This window comes from Simochromis diagramma, unplaced genomic scaffold (assembly GCF_900408965.1).
Source record: "Simochromis diagramma unplaced genomic scaffold, fSimDia1.1 OVJJ01000361.1, whole genome shotgun sequence".
Lineage (NCBI taxonomy): Eukaryota > Metazoa > Chordata > Actinopteri > Cichliformes > Cichlidae > Simochromis > Simochromis diagramma.
The window spans coordinates 3,322,835-3,350,186 of NW_024386860.1; the positions used below are offsets into that span (position 1 = coordinate 3,322,835).

The 27,352-nt window shown below is 40.1% G+C and overlaps 2 protein-coding genes across 3 annotated transcripts in view; one reads left to right on the top strand and one right to left on the bottom strand.

Annotated features, from left to right (window-relative positions):
* The window catches only part of adam22 (ADAM metallopeptidase domain 22), a 68,628-nt gene that overhangs the window by 36,668 nt on the left and 4,608 nt on the right, over window positions 1-27,352 (top strand). The window contains exons 7-29 of one of the 2 annotated variants that reach the window (XM_040029720.1): window positions 7,853-7,919; window positions 8,006-8,082; window positions 8,893-8,967; window positions 10,744-10,815; window positions 11,821-11,987; window positions 12,075-12,159; window positions 13,279-13,369; window positions 14,031-14,082; window positions 17,598-17,697; window positions 18,427-18,498; window positions 18,708-18,800; window positions 19,489-19,569; window positions 19,655-19,705; window positions 19,808-19,871; window positions 19,977-20,082; window positions 20,166-20,285; window positions 20,621-20,789; window positions 21,453-21,552; window positions 22,338-22,428; window positions 22,540-22,593; window positions 23,918-24,118; window positions 24,475-24,575; window positions 24,804-24,870. In XM_040029720.1, coding sequence (XP_039885654.1) covers window positions 7,853-7,919; window positions 8,006-8,082; window positions 8,893-8,967; window positions 10,744-10,815; window positions 11,821-11,987; window positions 12,075-12,159; window positions 13,279-13,369; window positions 14,031-14,082; window positions 17,598-17,697; window positions 18,427-18,498; window positions 18,708-18,800; window positions 19,489-19,569; window positions 19,655-19,705; window positions 19,808-19,871; window positions 19,977-20,082; window positions 20,166-20,285; window positions 20,621-20,789; window positions 21,453-21,552; window positions 22,338-22,428; window positions 22,540-22,593; window positions 23,918-24,118; window positions 24,475-24,575; window positions 24,804-24,870 — 2,156 coding nt within the window. The remainder of the gene's footprint in view (window positions 1-7,852; window positions 7,920-8,005; window positions 8,083-8,892; window positions 8,968-10,743; window positions 10,816-11,820; window positions 11,988-12,074; window positions 12,160-13,278; window positions 13,370-14,030; window positions 14,083-17,597; window positions 17,698-18,426; window positions 18,499-18,707; window positions 18,801-19,488; window positions 19,570-19,654; window positions 19,706-19,807; window positions 19,872-19,976; window positions 20,083-20,165; window positions 20,286-20,620; window positions 20,790-21,452; window positions 21,553-22,337; window positions 22,429-22,539; window positions 22,594-23,917; window positions 24,119-24,474; window positions 24,576-24,803; window positions 24,871-27,352) is intronic. The other variant, XM_040029721.1, reaches the window with a different exon arrangement.
* Window positions 3,123-7,327, bottom strand: cldn12 (claudin 12). Its single transcript, XM_040029724.1, has 3 exons — window positions 7,178-7,327; window positions 5,113-5,366; window positions 3,123-5,013 (listed from the first exon to the last, which is right to left on the bottom strand). Exons 2-3 carry the CDS (start codon window positions 5,329-5,331, stop codon window positions 4,189-4,191), a joined length of 1,044 nt encoding a protein of 347 aa, XP_039885658.1. The 5' UTR covers window positions 5,332-5,366; window positions 7,178-7,327; the 3' UTR covers window positions 3,123-4,188.

Below are 27,352 nucleotides of genomic sequence, written 5' to 3' on the forward strand. Positions count from 1 at the left end.
GTGGTTGAGGTTACGTGTCAAGTTCAGGCTCTCCTGAAGGTTTGAATGAATATATTCAGCCTATATTCAGTAATTATAAGTCATATACTCATTTTGATAAGAAGACATCACTTGAAAGATTTGAACATGTTTTTATTGAACATGAGTGATGAAGCATCATAGCAGAGTGGAGTCCCAGCAATGATAAGCAGGAACCCCCTGAAGTCTAGACGCTGGTGGTTGGTAGTGAAGATGAGGAGGAAGTGGCACGAGGCAGGATGACATAAGAGCAGTGAGGTTTAAAGCAGACAGTGGAGGCTGATTGGCTCACAGAGAGCAGCAAGAAAATGATTGGACCTGAGCAATGATGTCATTATTTGGTGTAATGGCGTGGGAAAGAGGAAGTGATGTAAAAAACACAGACTAGCAGCAGGAATACCCAGTAAAGCAGACTTTAGTATCCTTCTTCCTCTATGATCCATGAACACACACTCATAAATTCATCTTCGAGTAGTTTTTCAGTGATTTTTGGGGTGAACCAAACGTGGTAAAGTGTCAACAGGCCTGTTTCTGGTAGGAAATTGTCACATTTTGAGGCAAAGATGACAAGACTTCATATCAAACCACATGTTTGTGTAAAAGTTACCCCTGAAGCTAATCAGAAACTTCTTTGTACCATTTATAAAGGTATTTTTTACCTCGAGACCCACCTATGAGGCCACAAGTTGATTTTAAAGCTCCTTACATAATCCTACATTGTTTAAATAAATGTTTCTTGGCAATTATGCAGTTTTTGGGAGGTTCAAATTGTAACAATGCTTATTAAAAATCAAACAGAGAAGCACCCGTAGTAAAGAAACAAACAAACAAACTGAAAACGGGATTAGAAACACTGAAATATAATCCAGTGCCTGAAATTTTGTGTTGGAAGTGGTGACCCGTCTTGAAAACCCAAGTGGCTATTGGGATTTTTCAAATTAAAGGCTCCAGAAGGACAAACACACTAATTTTGGTGCTTGTTTCCACTTTTGAAAGATTTTCCAGTTGTCTGCTGCACTAGAGGGGATAACTGAAGATGAGGGGGTCGGGTGGTGAAGGATGCAGAGAAAGAAGGGGGTGTGTCGAGTGCCAGGTTTTAGCATGGGGGTGTTTGCATTTGGTGCCAAGGGAGGATTTTTTACACGGACAGCACAAGCTGGGAATGACACACTGTGTGTGTGCTGGAGCTGATGGGATACAAAAAAGGAGCTGTGTGTGTGTTGGGGGGGTCTCCCTGTGGCCTGAAGCCATGTTCATGTTACTAAACCTGGACCGGTTCATTCACACATGCAAGGAAAGAGTGAGAAAGAATGAAAGGCGTGTTTATCCCTCCCCACTTTATGTTCATGAGCCAGCGGTCTGTGTCTGAGGTTTTCCATGGCAACCCAGGCCCCACCCCCTGTTTCTTCCCAGCTCAGCATATGAAAGCCATCTGTGTCGACCTCTAATCTCCATCAGTACTCGCTCCCTGCTGGGTCTATATGCTGTGTGTGTATGTTTTTGAACTGAGATTACTGGCCGGGAGCGATGATGCAGGGAACAAAGAAAGCATGGCGTTCTTACAACAGTTAAATCAGACTTTGGTGCTCTGATAATGATGATTTGTGCTGCGTGTGCGCTACAGATACATGCAAATGCAAACAGATATGCTTATTTTCATTAAGGTCTTACTAACCATCAGCCACTAAACCTTGACATAATTTCCAATTATACCTGCCGCAGTGATCACTTCACATGCTTGGTCGACTTACATCAAAAACAAAACGAAAAGCTGTTTTTCTTTTTTGTTAGACTGCTCACTGTCATCTACTTCCTTTGTTAAGCTATGAACTCGATTATATCTTAAGTATTTGCTCATATGGCAGGTGACAGCAAATATCATATCCCCCATTGTGCTGTGCAGTAGTGCAAATTTTGGTATAGATGCTACACCAAGTAAATAAAGGGCCGTTATTGACAATAATGAAACTTTTAACCCGTAAAAGCTTATGCAGGGGAGAGAAGTGTTTCATGATTTATGAGTTGAATCATTGTCTGTTTAATGACCACTAAATGACTGTGATTTTTACTTTCCATAATAGTTAATTAACACAATAAAATGCATCTTTAAGCTTTCATGTATACTGAAAAAGGGATTTTTGGAAAGCTGGAACATAAATGTGCCTTCTGTTGTTTGGATGTGCCATATCCTTTAACATGACAGTCAACACAAAAAGGCTAAGATGTAGCGCATGTTTGCAGTATATGTTTTTAATTTAAACAAATATTTATATATAATAATAATAAATATTTTATTTGTGCAAATAAACTGAGTTTTGTGCAGACTGTCAGAAAAAACAGTATTTAATTTCCTCTGAATTTTGGTGAAATCTTTTTAGCGAGTGTGCATTCTAGAAAGCAGAGTTTATAATGAGATTAGTCTGCCAATTTTTCCCACTCTCCCCTGTTAAGTCATTTATATTCATAAACAACAAATAAATACATTTTCCCATTTAAACACCACATTGATACTTTTAAGAAGTGCTACATAAACCACTTCAGTGTCCTCTGGCGTAATGGGGATTGGGTTGGAGAAGGGGCTTTAACATTTTATGATACATTTGTGTGAATTAAGAACCCCACAGGCTCCTGATTTCTCTCGGTTAAAGTGGAAAGAGGAGCCATAACCAGCTGAAATCATGGCTGGGCCACATAAAAAAGAGAAATGCCACAGCAGACAGATGCACATCTTTCCTTTCCTGACACAGCCCTCCTATTTATCCAAGCTTGGGACTGGTACAAGGAGTATACAACCTTGCGTCCCCTCCTTGCTTTCAATTTGGGGACTTTTTGTATGTTAACCACTATTCCAGTTTATTAGGTACATGTTGCTAGTACTTGGTCTACCCCTCAGTATTGAAAACATTCCTCAGAGATTTTGGTCCCTGTTGACTTGATAGCATCACGCAATTGCTGCAGGTTTGTCAGCTGCACATCCATGAAGCAAATCTTTAACTTTACAGGGTCATCTTGACCTCGTCTACATGCGCTGAGTTGCTGCCATATGACTGGCTAAATGGATAACTGTGTGAGTTTGCAGCTTGTATAAAAAGAGAAGCACGTGATTACAGTGTGATTTATGTTTTATTTAAAACAAAAACAGTGTAGAAAAGCATGTTTCTTTGACATTTTCACTTTAGAATCACATAAAGATCAGTACTTCATACGCAGAACCTGCAAGAAGGCAACAAATGTGGCTTAATCATGACTTACAGCCTTAATCAGTGCTTCCAGCTACATTAGCAAGTTTTTTCTACCACACTAGAGATGTCTTAGTGTTTCTGACAATACAGTAATGTTAACTGCATTTGTACATCAGACTGAACACAGCTAAAAGGTTTATTAGTGGCACCTTTTGATGTTTTTTGACACAAATACCTTGGAAAAGTACGCTCTATCAAATGATTAAGTACTATATAGGAGGCTTTACATTAAAAAAAATAGACTCAAGGCTAACAACATAGGTAAACAATGGCAATTAAACCAGGCACATTATAGACACACTTAGTGCAGTTAACAAAGAAATGACAGCTGCTCTTCAAAGTGACAGTTCATTACACACTTCGTGTTAGAACAAAAATAGGTGAGTTAGTTAGTAGTTGTCCATTCAGGACACAGAAGTCAAAGTTAATTGCAGTCCATAATGCACTTCAGCAGTGATAACAGACAATCCTCATACTGTAAGCTTTACACAAGCAAAAGTCACTTGAAATTAAGGATAAAGTGTCAAGCACAAATGTAACAGAAAATTAGAAAAATTAGGTTGGTCCATTGGCCACTTCAGCAAGGAATAAACTATTATTTAGTGCTCATACTCTGATATAAAAAACAGTGAAACAAGTATTTTTTTTTTTAAACAATATTAAACTGAATGCAGTGTTTTAGTTTCGAGGTTAATCCCATCCTTCATGTGGTACATCCAGGGATGTTTCTACCGATTCTCATCCTCTGCCATCAGCAGTTCACAGGCCTGGACTGACTGACAGTATTTTTGAAACTATTACTCTTGAAGCTGTAAATAGCTCTCAGGTCATTACCTTCCATCTATCAAACTCTGTTAGTTCTATCAGTGGTGAAATTTATAGAGGTTCATGGACAGAAGTGATGAGGTTATCAGCCTCTCCTCTTTCACTACTCTTGCGTCAGCACAGGAATATCAATTTCTATTGCTGACATCCGCGAGCGGGTGGAGTAGCGGTGGCCTGTATAGCTGGATGCGTACCCCTGAGAGGGAGCGTAACTTTGCGAGGGGGCATAGCTCTGCGAGGGAGCGTAACTTTGTGAGGGAGCGTAGCCGTAGGCGTGGTTTCCTTCAACCTCTGATCCATAGCCATTCGGTGCAGAAACCTGAGACACGTACACCTGTGGTGGAGCAGGTGCGATAACGCTTTGCACGTAGCCCTGCGCGGGCACATGCGGTTGGGCGTTAATTACTGTAGGAGGGAAAGTCTGTGGTGGGAAAGGCTGCGGAACATAAACTGAGGCAGGAGAATGTGCGTTGGCAATGAGAGGCTGGGTCGACATGGAGTTGGACGTGGACATGGGCAACCAGAAAGGTGAAGGCAGTTTCTTGCACATACAGTACCACATGAACATCAGCAGTGCGGCTAGCATCAGTCCTCCAGAACAGCCTATAGATGTATACACAGCAAAGCCATCAGAGAAGATGTTGGCATATCTAGCGTTCATCTCCTTGGTGCGGAAAAGGAACCACACGGAGGGCGCAATGGGGACTGCGCCGCCCAGGAAGAAAAACATGCCGGCCACCAGGTGACAACCTGGACTGTTCACCAGGAATCTAACTGTTTTAATGTCCGGTTCAGGCTTGTCTGAGCAGCAACAGGTTTTACACATCCCGGTCATGGACAGCAGCAAGGCTAAAATGCCGAAACCGAGGCCTGTGGGAAGGCAGAACTGCAAAAGCCGCAGATCCAGCTGATCCAACTTGGAATACCACTGGAAACATAATAATATATAATTAATGCTGGGACTATTATAAACACCTGAGAATTAAAAAAACAAAACAAAACATAAGCAGAATAGATCAAGCAATACCTCTGAATCATAGTAGAGGCATCCTGAATAGCCATCCTGCATCACACATTTAGCCCACAGCCCATCATACACACTGATATTCTTGGCATTACGATTAAAGGTGACGAGTTTCGTTACGCGCCACTGCGGAATTAATGCTGCCACTGTGAGCCCACCTACAGACAAAATAGCAATGATGAAGGCAAAAGCATTGGTGGCGTGGATGTCCCGGCACGACATGGCTGGTTATTGCTGACAGGGGAGTTTCCGTTTTCCTGGATAAACAACACAAGTCAGACAGAAAGCAGCAACTGATTAGCTTGATGGACACAGAATTCCTGAAAAACATGGTTATACAAGTTTATCTGAATGGCCCCATTCCTTTATAGAAGCAAGCTAACTGTGCCACACGCTGACCTAGCTATGGGCAACCCCCCTGTATTTCAATTCACCACAGTGTGGTCGACCCAATATCTGCTGTCCCTGAGAAACAATGCTCTCATTTCACCAGCAAACAAAGTGGGAATGACTCGATGACTGAGGCTGCACTGCAGGAGTGTCTATACAGCAGTGCATTACACAGATTACTGTGCAGCTGAACAATGAGCAAGGCTCGAACTTTATATGACGCATGCAACAGTGACTGACTCAGACAATTCAACTTGCAACTGCTTTTTATTTTATCATCTTAAAAAAAGAGCTCTTATTGCCACTTTCATCTCATCTCTGAAGGTTATCAGGGTCTAACTGAGTATGTTTAAAGTACTTTATGGGCCAATTCCTTGTGGCATTGATGGTCTAAAAAAATCAAGGTGCAGCCAGGTGCACTAGCTGTTTAAATTACAGGGTCATTCCACCTCAAATCAACAAATTTTTTCAACATTTTCTGCTCAACCATCTCTGATCTGCTTCATAATTTTATGGCCAAAGGTTGGGTTGTTGTGAAATAGCTTCATATATCAAAGGCTTTGTTTTGTTTTTTCGTTTAGAGAAATTTGAGCTTGAAATTTTAACCTGAATCAGAAAACTCCTCCAGGATAAAACAAATTTATGTATTATTTACTCAGTTATAATTAGAGTACCATCTGGAAACTCAACTAGAACTTTTTTCTGTTTGGTTAGGACTATCTATTGATATTTTTGTTTTCTGTGGCACGACTTGTGATATTTGCTCAATTTTCTTCATTTTACGAATAAGAATTTCACATCAAAAAGCCTTTCACAAGTTTTCTTTTGTATAACTATATGCAACACATAAATTGTCACCAGCTGTATTTTGGAATGTCATTTTTATTTTTATTTTTTGGTGGATGTTCAAATATGGGACTTCCCAGGACTACACAAAAAACTTCACAGCAATCCTTAATTTATATCAAAATGTTAAACCAAAACAGTTTTAGGTGATTTGAGATTAACTGACAGGATATCCTGGCTCAAAACTAGAGGCGGACAGGATTTTACAGTCAGGATGAATGGACTGTGAAGGGTCTTCAAATGTTCTGAACAATAATCACTGTACCTTTCTGACATGTCTCAATAGCATTTTGTTTTACAGTTTTCGTTTACTCAGTCGCTCTTATTGTGTTTTATTAAATGTAACTTTCAAAGTGCCAGCTGTTACAGACCGGTGAATCTAAACTATTTATTCTAGATTATGCTAACGATCAACGTGAGCAGGGTTAATAGCACAGTGATTATTACACCCAAAGCAGTATAATTATACATACAGTACCGACACAGTGTGCATTGTGGTAGTAAACAAAAGACCTCAACTCTGTAATAACTGGTTAGCAGATAGCACAGTCAGCTAGGCTAATTACCGCTACTTTTGCTAGCCCTCAGCTAGCTCTCTTTGCTCAGACGAATGCAAAGGGCCTGTAAAGTTGTTAATACGTGTTAATAACAGTAACAAAAGCCGATCGTCAACATCAACTGACTCAATACGAAGAACTTAGTAGAAAATGTGAACTCCGAATTCGCTAACTAATTAGCCACCTAGCTACAAGCTAAAGAGGTAGCATTACCGCAACCTGTTGACGCCGATTTGTTTTCATACTTTAACTACATTGACTAAAGGGTACTATACCTTGTTGAGCTACGTTTACAGTGAAGTCGGTAACATCTCATCTGTTTCTCCTTTACATACTTGAACACAAACCGAGTCTCGTACAGCAGCTCGGAGAGTAAACAGGATGTGCCCTCCGCAGAGCTCGGGGTGTTTCCGCCCTCAGAGCTGACTCACAGGAGGTAAACACACCCTTTAACTCATGTTCTAAAGTATTTTTATTTATTCGTTTATGTCTGTGATTCTTAAAGTTTTACGTGGAAACAAAAAACTTAACCACGCGGATGATAAAAAATGAAGCAAATAAAGGGTAGATAAAATGATAAAAAACAAACAAACTACAAATAAAATAAAGTAAGGCATAAGAATTCATGAAACCACACTAGGGTGTGTCTATGTGTAATCACCACATACAGGTCATTAATACAGCTAAACCGGAATTCATTTTTCTTTGCTGAGTTTGCTTTAAATGAACAGAGCTGATTAATATCCTTTGTTCTTATCAACTTATAATATTGGTATTAATATTTTAGTAAGGTACTACAACTTACCAAGAAGCTCTATCCATTCTCTTTGACGTCACTTCTCTCTCAAGCAGATAAATCGGTCTGTGCACCGAAACTGAAAAGTCACTCGGCTCTGATCTGTCTCGCTGATTAACTGGATAATTATTTTTTCTGTGCATGTGTGTTTTAGGGGGATATTCGCATTCACATGATCTACAAATCTGCCGGTGAAGAGGCAATTAACGATCTCCTTGGTGGTAAGCTGATGGTTGATGTACTGACCAGGCTTCTGATGTGCTTTAATTAATCTTACATACTGAATGTGTGTCCATCTGTTTATAAGGCGCTCTACCAGAACCACCTTTTCCCAGCCCTCCATTTCCAGGGTCAAAAGTTGTGCACAGGAGGAAAAAGAGACAGGTATGAGTCTACTAAATGGTAAAGCAGTCTGCACTTATGCAGGGTCTTTTCACCTTAGAAGGGTGCTACAAAGTGCTTTAAAATCTGTCTCCCATCCACGCACACACACTTACACACTCACACACTAATGGTGGCAGCTTGACTGCCATTGAGAGCTGCTTGAAGTCAGTGTGCCCAAGGATATTTAGGCAGTATAGTAACCGGGGAAGGAAGCGCCGGCCCCGGACAGTCCTCTACCACCTGAACCACAGCTGCTCAGATGGCAGAGGAAAATGATCACCAATAGCAGCGGAGGCGTGCAGATGCTTATATTTTGTGCATGCCTGCATGAGTGTAAGACAGAGAGATAATTATGCTACCGAGGCTGTTGTCTTGATTACACTGCTTTCCGTCAATATGTTTTATGTTAATTCATAAAGAGTGTGCTGTTTCCAAGCGTTCCTCCCACTCAACAGCTCTCCAGCCCGCTCTTCTCCTCTTCTTCGGTTTCATGAAATATTTATCTTATAAGTAGAGGCTGCTTCCCTCCTCGCCTTTTCTCAGACATAGTCAGGTGCCTGCAGCTGTCTGTCTCTCAGCCCTGAAAGCTGCGCTCATATTTACTTTGATTTGGGCTCATAGACAAACCTGGTTTGGCTTTTGCTAAGCTGATGCTCTTTGATTTGTCATTTATTTTTCTTTGAGCCTCGAGTTGACCTTTGTTTTTACTGTACTCTTTTGAAATTCTCTTTAATTTTTTTATTTAGAAAAAGATGGCGTCTGCCTCCCGTTAATATGATCGTCTCTTTTTAAACTGTCGTCTCTTTTCAGGCTCCACGTTTGTCACGAAGTGTAGAAGATGAGACCAAATACATCGAGCTGATGGTGATCAATGACCATTTAATGGTAAGCTTATTAGAGACTACAAAAAATAGACATGAATGTGACCTGAAGCCAGAAGCGTCACTTTTTATCACGACTGCCTGACTGTCGCATCACAAACAGTCATAGTAGAAAGAGTGCACATCCCTTTTCAATTCTACGGACTTACTTAGAAGGTCATAATAAAACTCAGTTGGTGCTTATCAGGTTTAAAATTATTTAATTTCAACCTCAGGTGCACAGCAACACGAAATACTACACAGAGACTGTATTTATTTACTAAAAACAGTTTTGTTTGCAATATTGTTGCAGTTCATTGAAGTTTGCGGACGCCCCTTTATGCATAACTCTCTTGAAGTCATATGACAGCATTTCATGGGTTTGGGGTTAAAGTCTAGGTTCACACTTGACTTTAGAGTATTTTGGTATAAAGAGGAGTCCGTGGTCAACTCAATGACTGTAAGTTGCCAAGGCGCCGTTACTGCAAAACGGCCAAAATCATCACCCTTTCACCACCGTGTTTCACAGTTGGTATGAGGTGCTTTTTTGCTGATGTGCTGCTTGGTTTTCTCCAAATGTGGCGTCGTAATGACAGCCAAACATCTCCGCTTTGGTCTCGTCTCTCTAAAGGAGATTCAGCTTTTCAAACCTTAGCCGTGCTGCCATGTTGTTTTTAGAAAGGAGAGGCTTTCTCCTGGGAACCCTTCCAAACACACCAAGTTCAGTCATCTTTGACATTTAACATGCTAACTGAGGCTGTAGATTTAAATTTCTCCGAGCATTGCCATAAATTGTGGCATTGTTTTGACACACACCATGAATGCCTCAGACCAGCAAAGTGCCAAAACGTCTGCTTTTTATAGAGGTGCTCACACTTGGTGATGATCAATTATTAAATTCCATTTGAGTATCAGTACCTGGCTGCTACTTATCATCTTAATTCCTATGAAGGCAGAAAGGGTGTACTTAGTTTTTCACAGGACTGCGTATCCAAACAATTCTGTCAATATTAAGAGTCGTAATAATTCATTTTACATTTTATGCTTCAAAGATGTAAAATACCGCTAAGATGGAAAAGTTTGGACTCATATACACTTGTTCTTGTAAATTAATTTTGCAGAAAGATTCATGTGGTCATCCACATAGATAGATATTCACGTAAATCTTGGTGTTACCATTTCCAGTAAACAATAGTCAAACAGGGGGTTGCAAGGTGGTCCTGTGGTTACCACTGTCACATCACAACAAGAAAGGCCATGGGTTTGAACCTGCTAGTGGGATAAAGATGTTCCGTGTGGCGTTTGCATGATGGCTCACCCACCCATATGACCCTGAATTGGACAAGAAGAAGATGGATTGATGAATACTGAAACAGGAAGAAATAGTTGAAGCATGTCAGGCTTTGGATTTAAGACATGTATGAAATTAGACTCATTCCATTGTTGGTTGTGTGGTTTCTTGGGTTTTGTTAAAAGAAAAACATCTTTTAAATAGCTCAGAGTCTACAGGAAGCTGGGTGGGCTGAGAGTCAAGGCTGTAAACAAAGTAAGAGCATGCACTTCAAACGCTGCCTTTACTGAGCATGAAAAAAACATTCTGATCAACTAAGATCCACTGGAATGGAATTGACTTTGTTTTTATATCATAAAAGCAACATTAAGACTGAATCCAATGTGCAGACACAGGCTTCTTCCATGCATTAAAATGGCTTAAAGTAAATTTGTTCCAGATTATGAAACCCATTTATATTAATTTATCCTTCTTGTCTCTCTTTCCTTGTTTTTTTTTTTCTTTCTACAGTATAAGAAGCACCGGCTTTCCGTCGGGCATACGAACAACAACGCTAAGACAGTGGTCAATATCGCTGACATGGTAAGAACTGTATCGATCCGCTTCTTGGAAAGCTTGCCACAAGCACTCCCAGGTACTGGAGTCGAGCGCACGCTGCACTGATTTCTCATTTAACCAACCTCACTCTCCCCATTTAAAGCCTCTCCTGGCCCATAATATGCCGCGAGCAGCCATTAACCGCCCAGTTATGAGGTTTTCAGATGACTGGATGTCAAAAGCAGTGGTGGCATCCTGACAGCTCAGAGGCAGATTTTAAGTGTTTGATTATTTGTAGCCACGTCTGTGTGTTGTATTACTGAAATCTGAGCTGGGACAGGGTCACGTCTGTAAGCTGAGAGGCTGGTGAAGCTGGAGAAAGGTCATGCTTTTTGTTGTGCCCTTGAAGAAGATCATATGAAGCAGGCTTTATTTAGGAGGCACACATTGATTTCTTTCATCTATGCTAAACACTATAGCATACACCTGGAAGAAATGTTGGAATAAGAGCTGGAAAAGAAATAACGCAACAATGGTCTGGAGCAGGCTTAGTGTCTGAGGGTATTGTTCCTTCTGCACTTTTGGCAGCAGTGAACTCTCCACACAGATGCACCAGCAGAGGCAGATAGTTTGAGTTTGTAGGGGCCACAATGGGATTAAATCATGCACGCTGACCCCTCCATCCCTGCACTGACAAACCATTAGCATTTATTTTGAATGCAGACACTTTGCTCTCCTCCTCTGTTTGTCTGGCCCGAGGCACCTGCAGATTTGCGTCTTATGAAAGCAAACATTATTATTTACAGCAGAGTTTGCTCCCACTGTGTCCTTCAGACGGTTACCTTTGTTTACTGTCTGTCTGGTTTCTTATGATGTGCCGCAGCTGTCTGGTGGCAGGATCATACTGAGCATTTGATCACTGTCGTATTGAACAGCTGGAGATGCCGATGCTCATGACACATCAAACCGAATATTTTTGCCACTTTCTGTTACACAAGTATTTAAACCTTCTTGACATTTTTCCTGATATCAAGTTTGCTTTTTCCACAGATTTTCAGGGAACAACTTAATACCCGAATTGTGCTCGTTGCAATGGAAACCTGGTCAGCTGACAACAAATTTAACATTGACGATGACCCCATGGTGACCCTGAAGGAGTTCATGAAGTACAGGAAAGACTTCATCAAGGAGAAATGTGACTCTGTTCACCTCTTCTCGTGAGTATGACAGTTAGGAAAATAAAATGTTTTTTTTCCCCTTATACACTCAGCATCTTTTGATAAAACACCCTTTTCTTTCATCAGAGGGTCTCGCTTTCATAGCAGCTGGGGTGGAGCTTCCTATATGGGCGGAGTTTGCTCTCTCACCAAAGGAGGGGGCGTCAATGAGGTGAGTAAGAATTAAATAATTTTAAAGTTAAACGATGCAGACAACGTGGAGTTCAATCACAGTGGTCAGTTTACATTGATCACCACCAACACCGACTGTTTTCTCTGATTAAATGAGGGATACAGTGCTGTGCAAAAGTCTTGAACCAACCCTCATTTCCCACTTTCAGACGAATACTTTTTTGTTTGTTTGCTTGTTTGTTGTTAAGTCCCTAAACACTGAGCTATGAATCATTCAAGCATTAATAACAGAATGAATCATAGTTGTGTCTACACATAACAAACAACTTAGCAAAGAACTAATTTTAAATGGTGTCTTTAGGCACATGGGTCCAACTAATGGAGTCACCTATCCAATTTTTAATTTTCAATCCAATATGTTCAGTAGGGGTCAGGCGAGAGGTACAACAGTGAGCGTCTACAGCCATCTATAAAACACGGTGGAGGCTCTGTCATGGTTTGGAGCTGTATTTTAGCCAGTGGTGTTGGAGATCTTGTAAAAATCAATGGAATTATGAGAAAAAGAAAAGTACCATCGGATTTTGAAACTCACTCTCCCCATTTAAAGCCTCAATCTCATCTGGGCAATGTCTGATTGGCAATAACTTAAGTTTTCAGCATCTGAATGATCCCAAACACACTGCCAGTGCAGTAAAAGCATACATAGATTAAAAAAAACAAAATACACACACACAGTGGATATCACTATCAGTCATGGATTGGCCCCAGAGCTCAAACCTCAACAAGAAGACTAAAAACGAAATTTTAAGAAAGTTTATGTAACAGAGTTCAGGCTGTATTGAAGAATAAAGTTGATGATAATAAATACTGACTTTCAAGCTTGATAGAATTGTAAAGAGTTTGTTTTTGCCTTTTTCCTGCACATTTCAGTAAATTGTTGCAGTATTTTCAGTTTTCCCACCAAAATAAACAGACATGAGCGATGACTCATTTCTTATGCACACTGCTACACCAACCATATAATTTCAATTTTCTTTCATTTAAAATTAATTACTGTTTTTTCTGCTTTACAACAAGATTTCCTACAATAAATCAAAGATTCTTGGTCTTTTTTCCATTGATTCACTTCATTCTCTCTTCCTCTGCATTTTTTCTTCAGTATGGGAAAACTAATGAGATGGCCATTACCCTCGCACAGTCTCTTGGACAGAACATCGGTATCTTCTCGGACAAGAAGAGGATCCTTAACGGTAAACCGTTAAATCTTAATGATCCCTTCTGTCTTCTCTCACGCTCTTCATGAGATTTAACACTGATTATTATTTGTTATTTTTGTTTTTTGTTTTGTTTTTTGTTGAGGTTTCATCATCTCCATTCTCATATATCTTGTAAATGCACCCCAGAAAAGGAGAGGAGGAATGAATGGCTGGGCATGTGTTACAACCTAATAGAATAATTAACTATACTATCTATAATAATTAATATCTTTATTTTTTCTATACTTACGTCACAGAACAATATTTTTTTGCTTGTTTGCTTTGTGTTTTTAAGTTTTCTTTTCTGGACTTTTCTATATATTTATGCATTTACACACATGCAAATGCATCTAACTTTAACCGTCTCCTGCAATATGAGGTTAACTAGTAAAATATGTGTAAAAAACACATGTAAATACCCACATTTTTTTTTGTCTTTTCATTTTCCTTCTCCAACATTATGTGCTTTTATGTTTTTCTTTTCCAAACCTCCCTAATTTTATTATTACTGTGTCCAGTATTTTACACATCTGTACACTATATATGAATTGCACTTGTTTTTGTAAATATTGTCAAATTTCCCCCCTAACAATAATAAAAACACACATTCTTCTTAAAACTCAGTTTTGATGATATCACAAATGTATTTTTCCAGGTGAATGCAAGTGTGATGATCGCTGGGCCGGCTGTATCATGGATGACATTGGGTAAGTTCCTTTTGAAAGTGCATTTCCTGATCTCATCTCACAGCTGAATTCTTGTCAACTCTCACAGATGCCGATGATTCAGTCTCATCAAAGCATTTTAACAAATTCTGACACAGCCTGGAGTTGGACGCAATGTTACCCAGACTATAAGTTGCTTTCGTTCCCTTCCCTGTATGAGTATTTACTTAAATATTGCTATAACTGCAGTTATCAATAAGTGTCACCCTGCCTTGTCAAAGCTATGTGTTTTAATATGTAAACATAAAGTTTACATGTGTGTCTCTTATGTATTTAAAACCAATTAAATCTCAAATATCAATCTATTTATCCATTTAAATTACATGTATGTCATTCACTGCTGTGTTCTTGTACCTTTATAATTCACCACTAGGGGACAGTCCAGGTTTAATTTCCAGTTGCTATCTTCTTGTTATATAACATTGAGCATTTTCTGCATAAAGGCCTTGTGTAATGTCTTATTTGCTTAGATAAGAAAATAGATGATTAAAATATTTTTGTGGACTGCACAGGCCTGCTTGGCATCGTGCCACTGTGAGTGTCTGTGTGTGATCTGTGTGTGTGTTGTTTGTCTGTGTGCGTGTACCTCTCTTCTTAAATACTTCTTGCAATTCCCCCCCCCCCCCAATCCCGAATGGGACAGCAGGTGAGCTGAAGCTTGTGAGCGTTGCTTGTGCTGGTTTTGAACTAAATGGCTGCGTCAGAGGGAGGTTGTCAGTCATCACAACCTTTCCCTTTGTCATCCAAGGGCACTACAGCCACTGTGGCCCCAGCTTCTCATTTTACCTAGATGATATGAACAAATACAGCTTGATGTCCTGTTTGTAATACACTGGCTGTATTTTTCATGATCACTTTGTAAAATATCACATACTTAGTGTGTATTTTTCAGTTTTTGGGCAATGTTACTGACTGAATAGCTGATAAATGTCATTGATTTGTTTTTCCCGATTGCCGAGAGGCTTCTTCTCCACCCTGCTGTTTAAAAATGAAAACTTCTCATTACTGATTTTTGTTCATCGTTATCCAGTTGATACAGTCTGCAATGTCATTCTCATCTTGGGTCAATGTTTGTCTCATTCTCCTGTAACAACAGAACAAGTACACTTCCCAAACACTGAGATCCTGCTCTATTGGCTTACCTTAATAAACCTCCTCTATTGTCATAAGGTCACATGACAGAGGACAGGTGACTTTGTGCTTATTTAAACCTGTCACCTGTGAACAGACCCAAGCAATTTCCCTAAAATCGAGTCAGTGGTATTTCAGACGATTGTATTCAATGAGCGGCCTCTGAAGTTTATTTTTAATCCCTCAGCACCTGCATGTCTGATTTTCTTCACCTGACTACCTTTAACTAATTTTTTCACAGGATGTAGCTCCTCTGTTTGCTTGTGTGTTGCGCGAGTGCGTGTCTGAGTGGATTTGTGTTAAAATACAGACGGGACACAAATTAAAGGAAAGAGAAAAACAAGATAAGTAATGAAAAGACTTCCTCGTTAGATGTTTTAGTCAGCGCTGTCCAACACTCAAGTCTCTCACAGGTGTTTGCGAAGACAGCAAAATGATTCACATCATTTTCACACTCATTAAATCATTCAGTGACATTTGTACAGTTTTCATCCTGGAAGTGGCCTCTGCCTTTTTATAGGATCAGTCAGAGCAACTTTATGTAGGTTTGCAATATTTGACACATTTCTTTAAGGGGCCAAAGGCTCCCAAAGCTGTGCCAGCAAAGCTCAGGTTTTTCCTTTAATATGTCACCCATCTGTGGGTATGTGTGCTCCTATGCAGTATATACAGTAGCTTTTCTTAAGATCTTAAATCCTAACTACACCTTGTATAAACTGACGTTTCTTAAAAAAAACACATTTTCCATTAAGGTTAAGTTAGGATTTCGTAGCAGTTAAATTCTGTAGGTTCTTCTATTTTTATTTCCTTCCTTCTCCTGTGAGAATGGGTGTTGCCATCAGCAAACCGGGTCAAAATATGTATTTCAAAGGGAGCAACCTTAAAGCCTTTAATATTTTTTAATTTAATGAGGCCAGATAGCCTAAAACGCACAGTACCAAGAATAGACAGGCACGACAAAGACTCAAATCCCACTTCACAGTTTTAATGCAGAGATTAAGAAATTAAGAAATGGCTAAGCTGCTGATGAGTGTCCTAATAACCACCAGGTGTTATAAGCTGACTGCAACGGAGCGAAGGAAGGAAGAAGGTTGCTAGCGAAATAGTTTGGTTTTTATAGTGGTCTTTTTATTTATATTTTAAAAATATAATACATATTTTGATCATATTGTGAGCATGCTGTGAAATAAAGAGTGAATAATAGTGTTATTCCATGTGGTACCAACTGGGGAATCACACAAGCATGTTTCTTCTTTGCTTCACCTCATCTTGATGTTTAAAAGGGAATGAAAGCTACAAGATTTCAAGAACAAATCCCGTATAACAGCCGGGACAACAATGAACCTTATTAATCCCCAAAACTTGCAGAAATATTGTAGTGTACTTCATCCATTACCTCCTCTTTATAACCATCGTCATCATTGGTGATGGCTTCATTTAGTCACATTACACATGAAACATCAGCCAAAGCCTCTCCCACCCTCGACTCTCTCATTATTGCATTGTCTGGTTTGGCAGGCCTGATGAGCCACTCTAACCTTTTCCTGCAGAATAATCAGGATTAAGACTAACAGTGCAGAAGAACATAATAATATTTAAGTGCTGCTCACTGTTGGGATAATGCCATTAAAAGCATCAGCCTGGCCAGGCATTTTCAAGCTCCGCTGAGATCGGACACTGAAGTCCAGCTGGATGTGCCATCCAGCTGGACTTTAGCCTTTAATTATAAATGAATTGAAGCAATCACAGTGAGAATTAAAGAGCTGATGACACTCTCAGCAGAGCTTGATTTCTATTCTGAGCAACTCATTAAAAAAATTAGTCAGATATTCTTTTTGTTCTTTTGGGGCTTCAGTGTCAAATGATAATGCAATGCCGGCTTAAAAATGACTCATCGATAATATTAGGCTTGTTTTCCAGGACAACGTAAAAACGGCACATCTTAGAATCCATTTACAGCCCTCTCATATCTCCGTACGATGTTCACAGAGTCAGTTGTGCTAAATGTCTGTCTCCATGTTATTATAAGGATCTCCTCTGAACTGTGAGTATAGTGAACCTGTCATAAAACCTCTAATATTTAAAGTGTGTTTTAAGTTTGGTAAAAAAAAGAAGCAATTTTAAGTATATTAATAAAAAACAGTTCACACTAGTAACTGTAAAATTATGTAAAACTAAATTGTAATTAAGTAAATGCACGATACAAAGACTGAACGGGTTAAGGTGCTTAAAACTGTGTTTTTTCAGTCTTTTGTTCTTTGGTGTTGGCAGGGAGGAAACCCTCTCACGCACACAGTAAAATCTGCACACGTGGTTTATTTTGTGTCCGCGTTAACAGCCCGATGCGTTCTTGTTGTTTTGAACAGTTTTTACCTGCCCAAGAAATTCTCTGACTGCAATGTGGAGGAGTACTATAACTTCTTGAACAGTGGTGGAGGAGCCTGTCTGTTCAACAAACCTCTGAAGGTACATCATACTTTCAACCAAATGCTACATACGTATATAATCTATATTTACTGGAAAGTTCATTAGGTATGCCTTGCTAGTATCAGGGTGGACCCTCCTTTGCCTTCAGATCTGCTTCTTCATGACATCGATTCAACAAGGTCCTGGAAACATTCCTCAGAGATTTTGCTCCATTCAAATGATAGCATAACTCAGATGCTGCAGATTTAATCAGCTGCACATCCATGATGTGAATCGCCCGTTCCATTACATTCAGCTCTGTGATATGGTGTGTTTTCCTGCTGAATGAAGTAATCAGAGATGCTCTTTTGCATACCTTGGTTGTAACAAGTAGTTATCTGAGTTACTGTTCCCTTCCTGTCAGCTGGAAGCAGTCTGATCATTGACCTCTGACATCAAACAAGGAATTTTTGTCCTGCTGTTCACTGGAGATTTTGTCTTTTTTTGACCATTGTCTGTAAACCCCAGAGATGGTTGTGCAGGAAAATGCCAGTAGATTGGGAGCTGTTAAAGCTCCATGCCACGTTTAAAGTTGCTGGAATCGCCTTTTTTCTAATGCTCGGGTTAAATTTCAGCAGGTCTTCTAGACCATGTCTACATGTCTAAATGTAGTGAGCTTCAGCCATGTGATTGGCTGATTAGATATTTGTGTCAACAAGCAGGTGAACAGGTATACCCAATGAAGTGGCTGGTGAGTGTATATATTAATTTAGCTCTTTATTCACTCAGCTGTTAGACCCTCCAGAATGCGGCAATGGCTTTGTGGAGCCAGGAGAGGAGTGTGACTGCGGAAACCCAGCGGTGAGTTAAACATCCGCGGATGAATGAGAAATACACAGATATATATACTGAAGGCTTAACCTTTATGATCATCCAAGGTCAAAGAGATGAGTTACAGCAAAATAAACAATCAAAGAAAAAGGGTTAACATCTGAAGCAGTGAAGTAAAGTCATTGGAGAAATTAAGGCAAAGAATAAACTGTGTTGAGAAAAGTTTTTCTTCCTTTCAGGAATGTGCAAAAGAAGGAGAGAACTGCTGCAAGAACTGCACCCTGACTCAGGGCTCTGTTTGTAGCAATGGACTCTGCTGCAATAACTGCCAGGTACTAAACCGGACAAGCTGCTTGTGTCAGGGTCGGAGTGGGCAAAACACAGGCCGTATTTAATGAGGGTATAAGCAGCTAACAAAGAAAATTGCGCTGCTGTAGAATTTGACACTGTTTGGAAACAGTAGCAGGTTTTAAGTGGTTTTTATCTAAACATACTGATCTTTATAAACAGATATGGAGCTGCAGAGTATGGTGGATTTTTGGTTTAGTCACATTCACGCAGGGTTTGGTTGCATGCAGACAAACAGTCCATGTGGAGAGCAGAAGCTGAAATACTATTAGCTACGATCTGATGGGGATTTAGTTTTAAATCAGCTTTTCAAAAATGTATCTGTGTAAAATCTAACAATGACTGACAAAACAGGAAGTGTTGAACTAGATATCCTTTTTCCTACATTGGAAGCACTGAAAAAATAGCTGTGGTCTCCGGGGATTATGCCACTTTCAGGCACTCCTCCGCTACTGAAACTGAAACGGAAACTATTTAGGACCATTAAATCCTACAAGAAAAGATATGGACATAGTTCACATTGATGGGGTGTGTTTTAGCTGTGAATGGGCAGACTTGTCACACACTTTACTTTATGACGGCAAAAAACGTTTGACCTTTTGTTTTTTCTGCCGGACGTGGAATGAAACACAAAACCTTTTCCGATTTAATTTGTCTTGTGTGCTGCTACAGATGGAGTTCAGGGGAATTGTGTGCAGAGATGCGGTGAATGACTGTGACATCCCGGAAATCTGCTCGGGCAATTCCAGCCAGGTGAGCACGGACTTTTCCTCCTAAACATCTGCTCATACTTAGATTTGCATCACTGTATTTTTGAGGCTTTCTCTATTTTTTGCAGTGTCCACCAAATGTGCACAAGATGGATGGCTACACATGTGAAAAAGACCAAGTAAGATGTTGATGAGTTTTATGTGATCTTGCATTAAAATGTTTAAAAACCTCTCAGCTGATTGGCATGCACTTTGTTAAGAATCACCTTGTTTGCCTGTAGGGTCGTTGCTTCAGTGGAAGGTGCAAAACCAAAGACAGACAGTGCAAGTTCATTTGGGGAGAAAGTAGGTGTTTTCTCTCATGTGCATTCCAACGAAAGGAGATCTAGAGGAGCTGCACAGAAAACACTCTCGTATTATTCTCCTTAAAATTGCTTGTGTTTCCCTCAGAGGCAACAGCAGCTGACAAGTTCTGCTACGAGAAGCTTAACATCGAAGGGACAGAAAAAGGCAACTGTGGAAAAGACAAGGACACGTGGATCCAGTGTAACAAGCAGTAAGCCAGTCGTCTGTGCCTCCTGTGGAGCTCTGGGTTACTTTCCTCTCCTGCTGATATGTGTTTGCACCTTTTGTGTTCAGGGATGTTCACTGTGGCTATCTGCTGTGCTCCAACATCTCTCCTGCTCCACGACTGGGAGAGCTGCAGGGAGGGCTGACTTCATTCTCTGTAGCACAACACAGTGCCTCTTTGGACTGCAGGTAGCCAAAGGAACAAAAAAGAAAACACCTAAAACAGTCTATAATGATCATTTGTGATCTGTGTTTAGTCTATGGAATACTATTGTTTGTGCAGCACTGAAGGAGGAATGCTCTTAAAAAAATCTCCTCGCTTGTTGCTCTCTCAGTTGTTTACAAAGCACATAACTCTAGCATCAAGTAAATCCTTCATTGATTGTTAGAGACCCACCGAGCCAGGAAAACTGCATTCTTCTAAACATCACAGATGAACTAAGAAACAGCAGCCTGCATATCACGCCACGTTTACTGCAAGCCAACATAGCCTTTCAAGTCACTCAGTCTTGTTTGCTCTTCAGTGGCGCTCACGTGGTGATCGACGGAGATATAGACCTGGGATACGTCGAGGACGGGACGGCCTGCGGCACAGACAGCATCTGCTTCAACCACAAATGTCTCCCCATCCAGCAGTTCAACTTCAGCACCTGCCCAGGGACGACTGACAAGGCCATTTGCTCTGGAAATGGGGTACGCGCCAACAGCGAACTCATACACCAACGCCTAGAATTGATCCAATCAGCTAAGGGTGTTTAGAGAGGTTGAGATTGGGGTGATATTAACTCTCAGATGAGATAAAATAATACAAGAAATACTTTATTTATCCCACATCTGGGAAATTCCCTTGCCACAATCTGCCACAATTGGGCACTAGAGTCATACTGACAGTTTTCTTTCATTAACTACATCAGGATTTTTATAACCAGGTAGAAAAAACTGAGCTGTACTGATGAAATTGCACATCTTAGGGATTAAATGTGTATTTAAACTTGTTTACCATAACAGAGAGAGATGTTCCACTGGTCTGGGCCAAAATGTAAAATAAGTTTGGCATATAATATAATATAATATAATATAATTGCCCTTTTCAATATTTAATTAACAAGGTTATTTTAAAATAAATGTCGGTGTGTTTCCCACTTATAGTATTTGGGAAGTATCTATTTAGCTGCTGTCGGGGTTTTCTTTTTATTTTAATGATGCCTGATTGGGGACTTGAAATAACTTGAGAAACATAAAGACTTGAGTCACCAGATTTTGTGGTTGCAATCAGACCAACTTGAATTTTGACCCATAAAGTGCCCATAACAGACTTCGACAAATATCTAATTATGTTACATTTTCATCCTGCAGGTGTGCAGCAATGAGCTGAAGTGTGTGTGTAACCAGGGCTGGACAGGAGAGGATTGTAGCTTCATGTTTCCTGTGGCCAAAACCACAGCCTCAGTTTCAGGTAGACATTTTATCTGCCCTCTGCACCTGTTACACTTGTTCCTGCCTCTGTCTCTACATCACATTTTCCCTCCAGTCATATTTCAGGGCTGCTCTGCACACTTGTCCCTCTGTAAAAAACCCCATCCCTCTTCCCAACCTGCTACACCCGTTTCATTTCTTTCTTTATTGTCCTTCCACTTCACCACAGATATGTCATCCTTTTCTTTCTTTTTGTTGCTTTTCATTGTCTTTTAATTTTTGTTATTTTTGGGGGCTCACGTCTGCTCATTAAACCTGCTGCATTTGTATTCACTGAACCTTGCATGTCATTCTTTTTGTTTGTCATTATTTTCACACTCATTCTTTGTCGACAGGCCGATGTCTTTGACGGAGTGATTTGAGGTCAGATTTAGGTTCCTTTTTCATTGTGTTTGTCTTGTCTTTGATGTCATTTCCCGCTCCTCCTCGTCTTGTCTCACTCCAACTTCAGTCCCATCACAGTTAGATAATTACAGCCCTCATTCAATTGAGAAGCAAGCAGTTTTTATTGTTACCCTGAATGGGAAGCGCTTGTAGGTTCCCCCTCAGAGTAGCGTTGGAGGGTGACTGAGGTTTTGGTGTTTTTTTTCTCCCGTGTCTTCCTGATGAACTTTTCTTGCTAAATGTTCTGTGTTTTTGTGCTCTGCTGCACTGTTTTGTGGTTTGTGTATCCCCATGTGTCTGCATTGTTCCAGATACAAGAGACACACACATCTCAGTTAATACACATTTGGCTTCCCACTCTACTCTCTTCCTCTGTCTCAGGTATCAACAGCACTAACATCATCATCGGGGCTATTGCGGGCTCTATCCTCTTCCTCGCCCTAATACTGGCTGTAACAGCCTGGTGCTACAAGTGAGTCTACACATAGTTTGTGCATGTCTGATGATGAGTGATGAGTGGAAATAATAATAAATAAAAGTATGAACTTTCTGGATTGTTATAAGATTGCTGTTTTCTTTACAGGAGCTACAAGCAGAAATGCTACATCGAGTCTGAGGTTCACCGGAGATTCTGCCGGTTTGCACACTTTAACATCTTTTTCTTACTCTGTTATTTAAAGCGTGACTCTAAAGTGCATGACAGAGCTGCAGCTTGTTTGAGTGTGTTATTGTTCTCTCAGTAACTTTTTCTTTTCTTGTTTTGTTTTTTTGCAAAGACCACAAAACCTGTAGTTAATGCTCAGTCGTTTCTTTGTGCTCAAATGATCCAAAACCCGGAGCAAGATCTTAAATACAAATCTGCAGCGAGACCCTGAGGAAATCTGAAATATCCTCGCCCTGCATAACAACAAAAATGACCAAAAATGTTTTCTAATCTGCTACAAGTAATCGTCTTGCATTTAAATGTCATCTACATGAAGTTATATAATCAAAAGGAAAACGAAATATCAAATGTAAAAATATGCATCATGAGGGCCGTGAGTCTGTGGTGGGTCCTGATCGTACTGCATGTGGCTCCAGCAGACGATTTACAATAACAAATTTTTAAATCAACAGACTTGTAATTCACTTTTTTAGCATAATTTGTAACATTTATAAATGGATACATTTTACTCTTAAGAGCTTGGAAAAGAAGGCAGATTGACTTCTTCAGCTTTGTAAAGATGGGTTGGTGAAGTTGTTTCATTGATTTTTACAATTCTAAAACAACTGGCAAGAAATAAACCCCGCTGGGGTCTGTCTCCTCGATAGAAGAAACCAAACGGCCACTCCACAAACGTCCTTCTTCCTTTATATACATTTTATGGACATCCTTCATTTATTTGTATGACCTATTTTCATCGTTGGCAAGAAAAAGTTGTAAGAAAGTGACGAATATCAGGTCACGAAAAGTTGTTTTGAAAATTACCTTCAACAAGCCAATTATTAATGAGGTCAGAAATCTTTTACATTTGGGTTTTTTGTACCACTTCTTAAAGTAAAAAGCAAGAAGTAGCCAAAACACTCTTTGCATATTTATATTGCCAGTAAAAGTCTTTGAAATGCTTATGAGTGTTTTTATTATAGAAAATAGAGAAAACATATATATATATATAAAACATTTTTCCCTCAGCCAAAAATTTTAGACATGAGAGTATAATGATGTTAGCCAACTGGACTGAGCTAGAACAAAAATAGGGAGAAATGTAAATGGGGGCTCTTAGTGCAAGCTTAGTGCAATAACTGAACAGCTAATTACATCATGAAAAATGCAAAGCAGTCACCAGAGTAGAAGAAAACAAAATGTGGCACAGATCATAAATGGACTATAAAAAGCTTTTAATTAAAATATATGCAGGTGGCTGTTTCCTGTCATGGTGTTCATCTCTGCAGCATCTAAATGAATTCTTCTGTACTTCCAGGCAAATGCCTCCAGGTGACTATGTCACAAAACCTGGGGATGCAGATTCATTTTACAGCGACATGCCTCCGGGTGTAAGCACAAACTCGGGCTGCAGCTCCAAGAAGAGGTCAGCCTGCCTGTCGCACCTGCAGATTTGCACCCCGTCCTTCACTCCCTCCATCCCATCCATTTCTCAGAACCGCTCACTGTTTGCCTTCAGGTGTGCCATCTCACCATCACTCATTCATTTGCTGGCAAGTGTGTGCGTGTGCATCACCGGTGTAGATGAGCTCCACATGTTTTCGTGCTTTCATTAGGTGTCTTACCTTTTTCTGGAAATGACCAAAATGCAGAAACTTGTGAGCATTTTGGCAGTTTTGCATCAAGTGCTTTCATCTCATGTCATATTCATCTGTCATGATATGTTTTCATGGCTCATAATGATGACATGGCATCTTCATCTTCTGATTCATTTACCTCAGTCTCATTTTAGCCTCATTTGCAGCAGACTTGCAGCATCTTAGAAAGACGTTACTGAACTTTTTTTTTTTTTTGTCCGTGCTTCATGTGACCTAGATCTAATGGCCTGTCCCACTCGTGGAGTGAGAGAATTCCAGATGCCAAACACATCACTGACATCTGTGAAAATGGGCGACCAAGAAGCAACTCGTGGCAAGGTAAGCTGTGCTTTTTTTGTTTCTCAGGATGAAAGAAAATGAATGTGTCTGTTCAGGACAGGAAACAGTGAAAGAATCTAACTCACGTTCTGATCTTTAGGCGAAATTCAAACCACAACTAACAAACCAGTTGTAGCCCTTCTCATACAGGCCTGCTTTTTCATTATCATCCCATTAAATACTTAGCATGTGAATCTAAATGTGCACTTCTGTTTTGTTTGTCTTCAGGAAACCTGAGCGGTAATCGTAAGAAACTGAAAGGAAAGAAGTTCCGTGCTCGCTCGAACTCCACAGAGTAAGTAATATTTGGGAAACTTGTTGTGATGTCAGTGAACGCTGTACTTGCAGATAGAGAGACACCGTAGTAAAAAACACTAATGTATCAGGATCTGTTAAAGAATCAAGCTGACATTATCTTTATAATTTTCATTCTTTATTTTAGTAAATCTCACAAAAAGACCAAAACCAACAGTTTTTAGAGAAAAGGAGCAAATTTAGATCAGTATTTTCACCTGTGGATTACTGAATAATTATATTTACAACACTGGCAGTCACATTGGGATCCCTTCAGTCTTGGCCAGACAGCCAGACTCTGAGGATAACAGTTTAGGCCAGCAGGTGTCTGTGCCAAGACCTTGCACCGGTCACTGTTTATGAATGCAGATACGATTTTATAAAGGTAATGAAATCCAAAGCAATATCAGAAGGTAGTTGATAGTTTCAAGATTACATTTCTGTGCTGCATTCCCTCCTTTGCTCTCCAAGTCAACTGTTTACTGCCATGTGATGTGACTACCAATGACCCACAGAGTCTGCATGTTCATATGCACATATACAGTCATATGAAAAAGAAAGTTTTTGCAGGACTCTATGCACATCTGTCTGTCTCTCACAGCTTTGCCACTGCACACGCTGCAGGCTTGGGATCATTGTCCTGTTGCATGACCCAGGCCAAGCTTTAGCTGTTGGACAGATGACTCAAGAAAGCTTTGGTACAGAAGAGGTCAACCATGCACTCTTCTGTACCAAAGCTTTCTCGAGTCATCTAACAGCTAAAGCTTGGCCTGGATCAAGCTTGGCTTGGCCCAAATCATAACCCCTCCACCACCATGCTTGCCAGTTGGTATGATGTGTTTGTGCTGATATGCGGTGTTTGGTTTTCTCCAAATAAGGTGCTGTGCATTATGGCCAAACATCTCCACTTTGGTCTTATCTGTCCAAAGGACACAATTCAAGGAATGTTGTTGTTGATAAGATGCAACTCTGCAAACCTAAGCCATGTTGCCAACTTGTTTTTCTTCAAAAACAAGGCTTTGTACTGGTAACTCTTCCAAACTAGCCAAACAAGTTCAGTCTTTTTTCATTTGTGCTGTCATGAACTTTAACAAATAACAAGCTAACTGATGCCTGTAGAGTCTGAGATGTAGCTCTTGAGTTTCAAGCAGTTTCTTTGAGAATTACACTGTCTGAGCTCGGGGAGAATTTACTGAGACGTCCGGTCTTGGGAAGATTATATTATTTGTGTATTAAAACACACCTGAATGCTTCAGACCATTACTCTGTGTTTGTATAAATCATAACATTAGCAGGAAGAGACTTAACTGCAGTGCTTGTGTTTATTGTAACAGCAGTGTGCAGTTTCAGTATTGTGTGGGCAACAATTAATTATTATGACTTTTTTTATTTGTGGCTTTTCATCTTTGGCCACAGTTAAATGGAGACAGAGAGGGTAGAACACGTACGCTCAGTCGGTTTATTGTTGGTTTTGGTCTTTTTATTAGATTTGTTGACAGTCAACAAATAAATGATAAAGTTTGATATTCTTGTCATTAAATAATTTCTGTAAAGAAAATGAAACAATGCTTCTGTTTGTATCAGACAGAAAAATGTAATTGTATCTCGTTTTGCATTGTTCACATTGACCTGCTCTATCAACGTGAACTCTAAGCTTCTGTTTGGCTTTTGAGGCCGAAGCTTTAAATCTTTTAGACTTTACCTACAGCCTGTGAACAAATAAGATATGTGCATACCTGCCTGTTGACTGTGAATGCACAGTGAGCTGTGTGCATCAGCTGCCTCCCAGCCTCGTATGTCGGTCGGTTTGTGCGTCTGAAGGTCTTGGCATAAGGAGTAGTGTGTAGTGCACATGTTCTCGATATAAGCATGAGACTGCTGGAGTGGCAAAGAAGCTATAGCTGCTTGGAATGATGAGACCAACATGCAACCGAGCCTGTAACACGCGACACAGGTGTTTGTGATTTTCATAGTGCCGTTTTCATCTGAAACCACACACAGGTCTGTCTGCCATCTTCTCACCATTTTTTTCCTCAATTGCATCTTGTTCAGAATATCTTTGCTCTGCTCTGCTTTCCTAAAATATTTCCTCTTCCTCTCTCCCTTCCCCTTACCTCACCCCCACCCCCCCACACTCGCTTATTTCTGGAGAAATTTCTGTCCGTTTCTTTTTTTCTTCCTTTCTTTTCTCTCTTCTCCCCCTCACCTTGTGTTGTGTCCCTTTAACTTCCCTCCCCCTCAACCCTCCCACAGGTATTTAACCCCTCGCCTCAAAACAGAGTTTTATGATGTAACTAAATGGGTAGAAGATGTGAATAGAAACACTCAAGGACCTTACCTTAGGTATTACCTCGGACCACGTCCTGTATACCCCACACGCTTGTCTAAAAACTCCCTCACTTTTTGGTTTGATTTGTGGTTTGGAAAGGAAGGCTTAGTGCCAATCTGGTCTTTTTTTTTTCTTTTCTGGAGACAATTCAAAG

What these genes read in the sequence shown, in the direction of transcription:
- cldn12 (XM_040029724.1), bottom strand. Translation starts at nt 5,331, where the DNA reads ATGTCGTGCCGGGACATCCACGCCACCAATGCTTTTGCCTTCATCATT. An exon ending in GCCTCTACTATGATTCAGAG is followed by an intron (nt 5,014 to 5,112) that starts GTATTGCTTGAT and finishes TTATGTTTCCAG; the next exon opens with TGGTATTCCAAGTTGGATCA.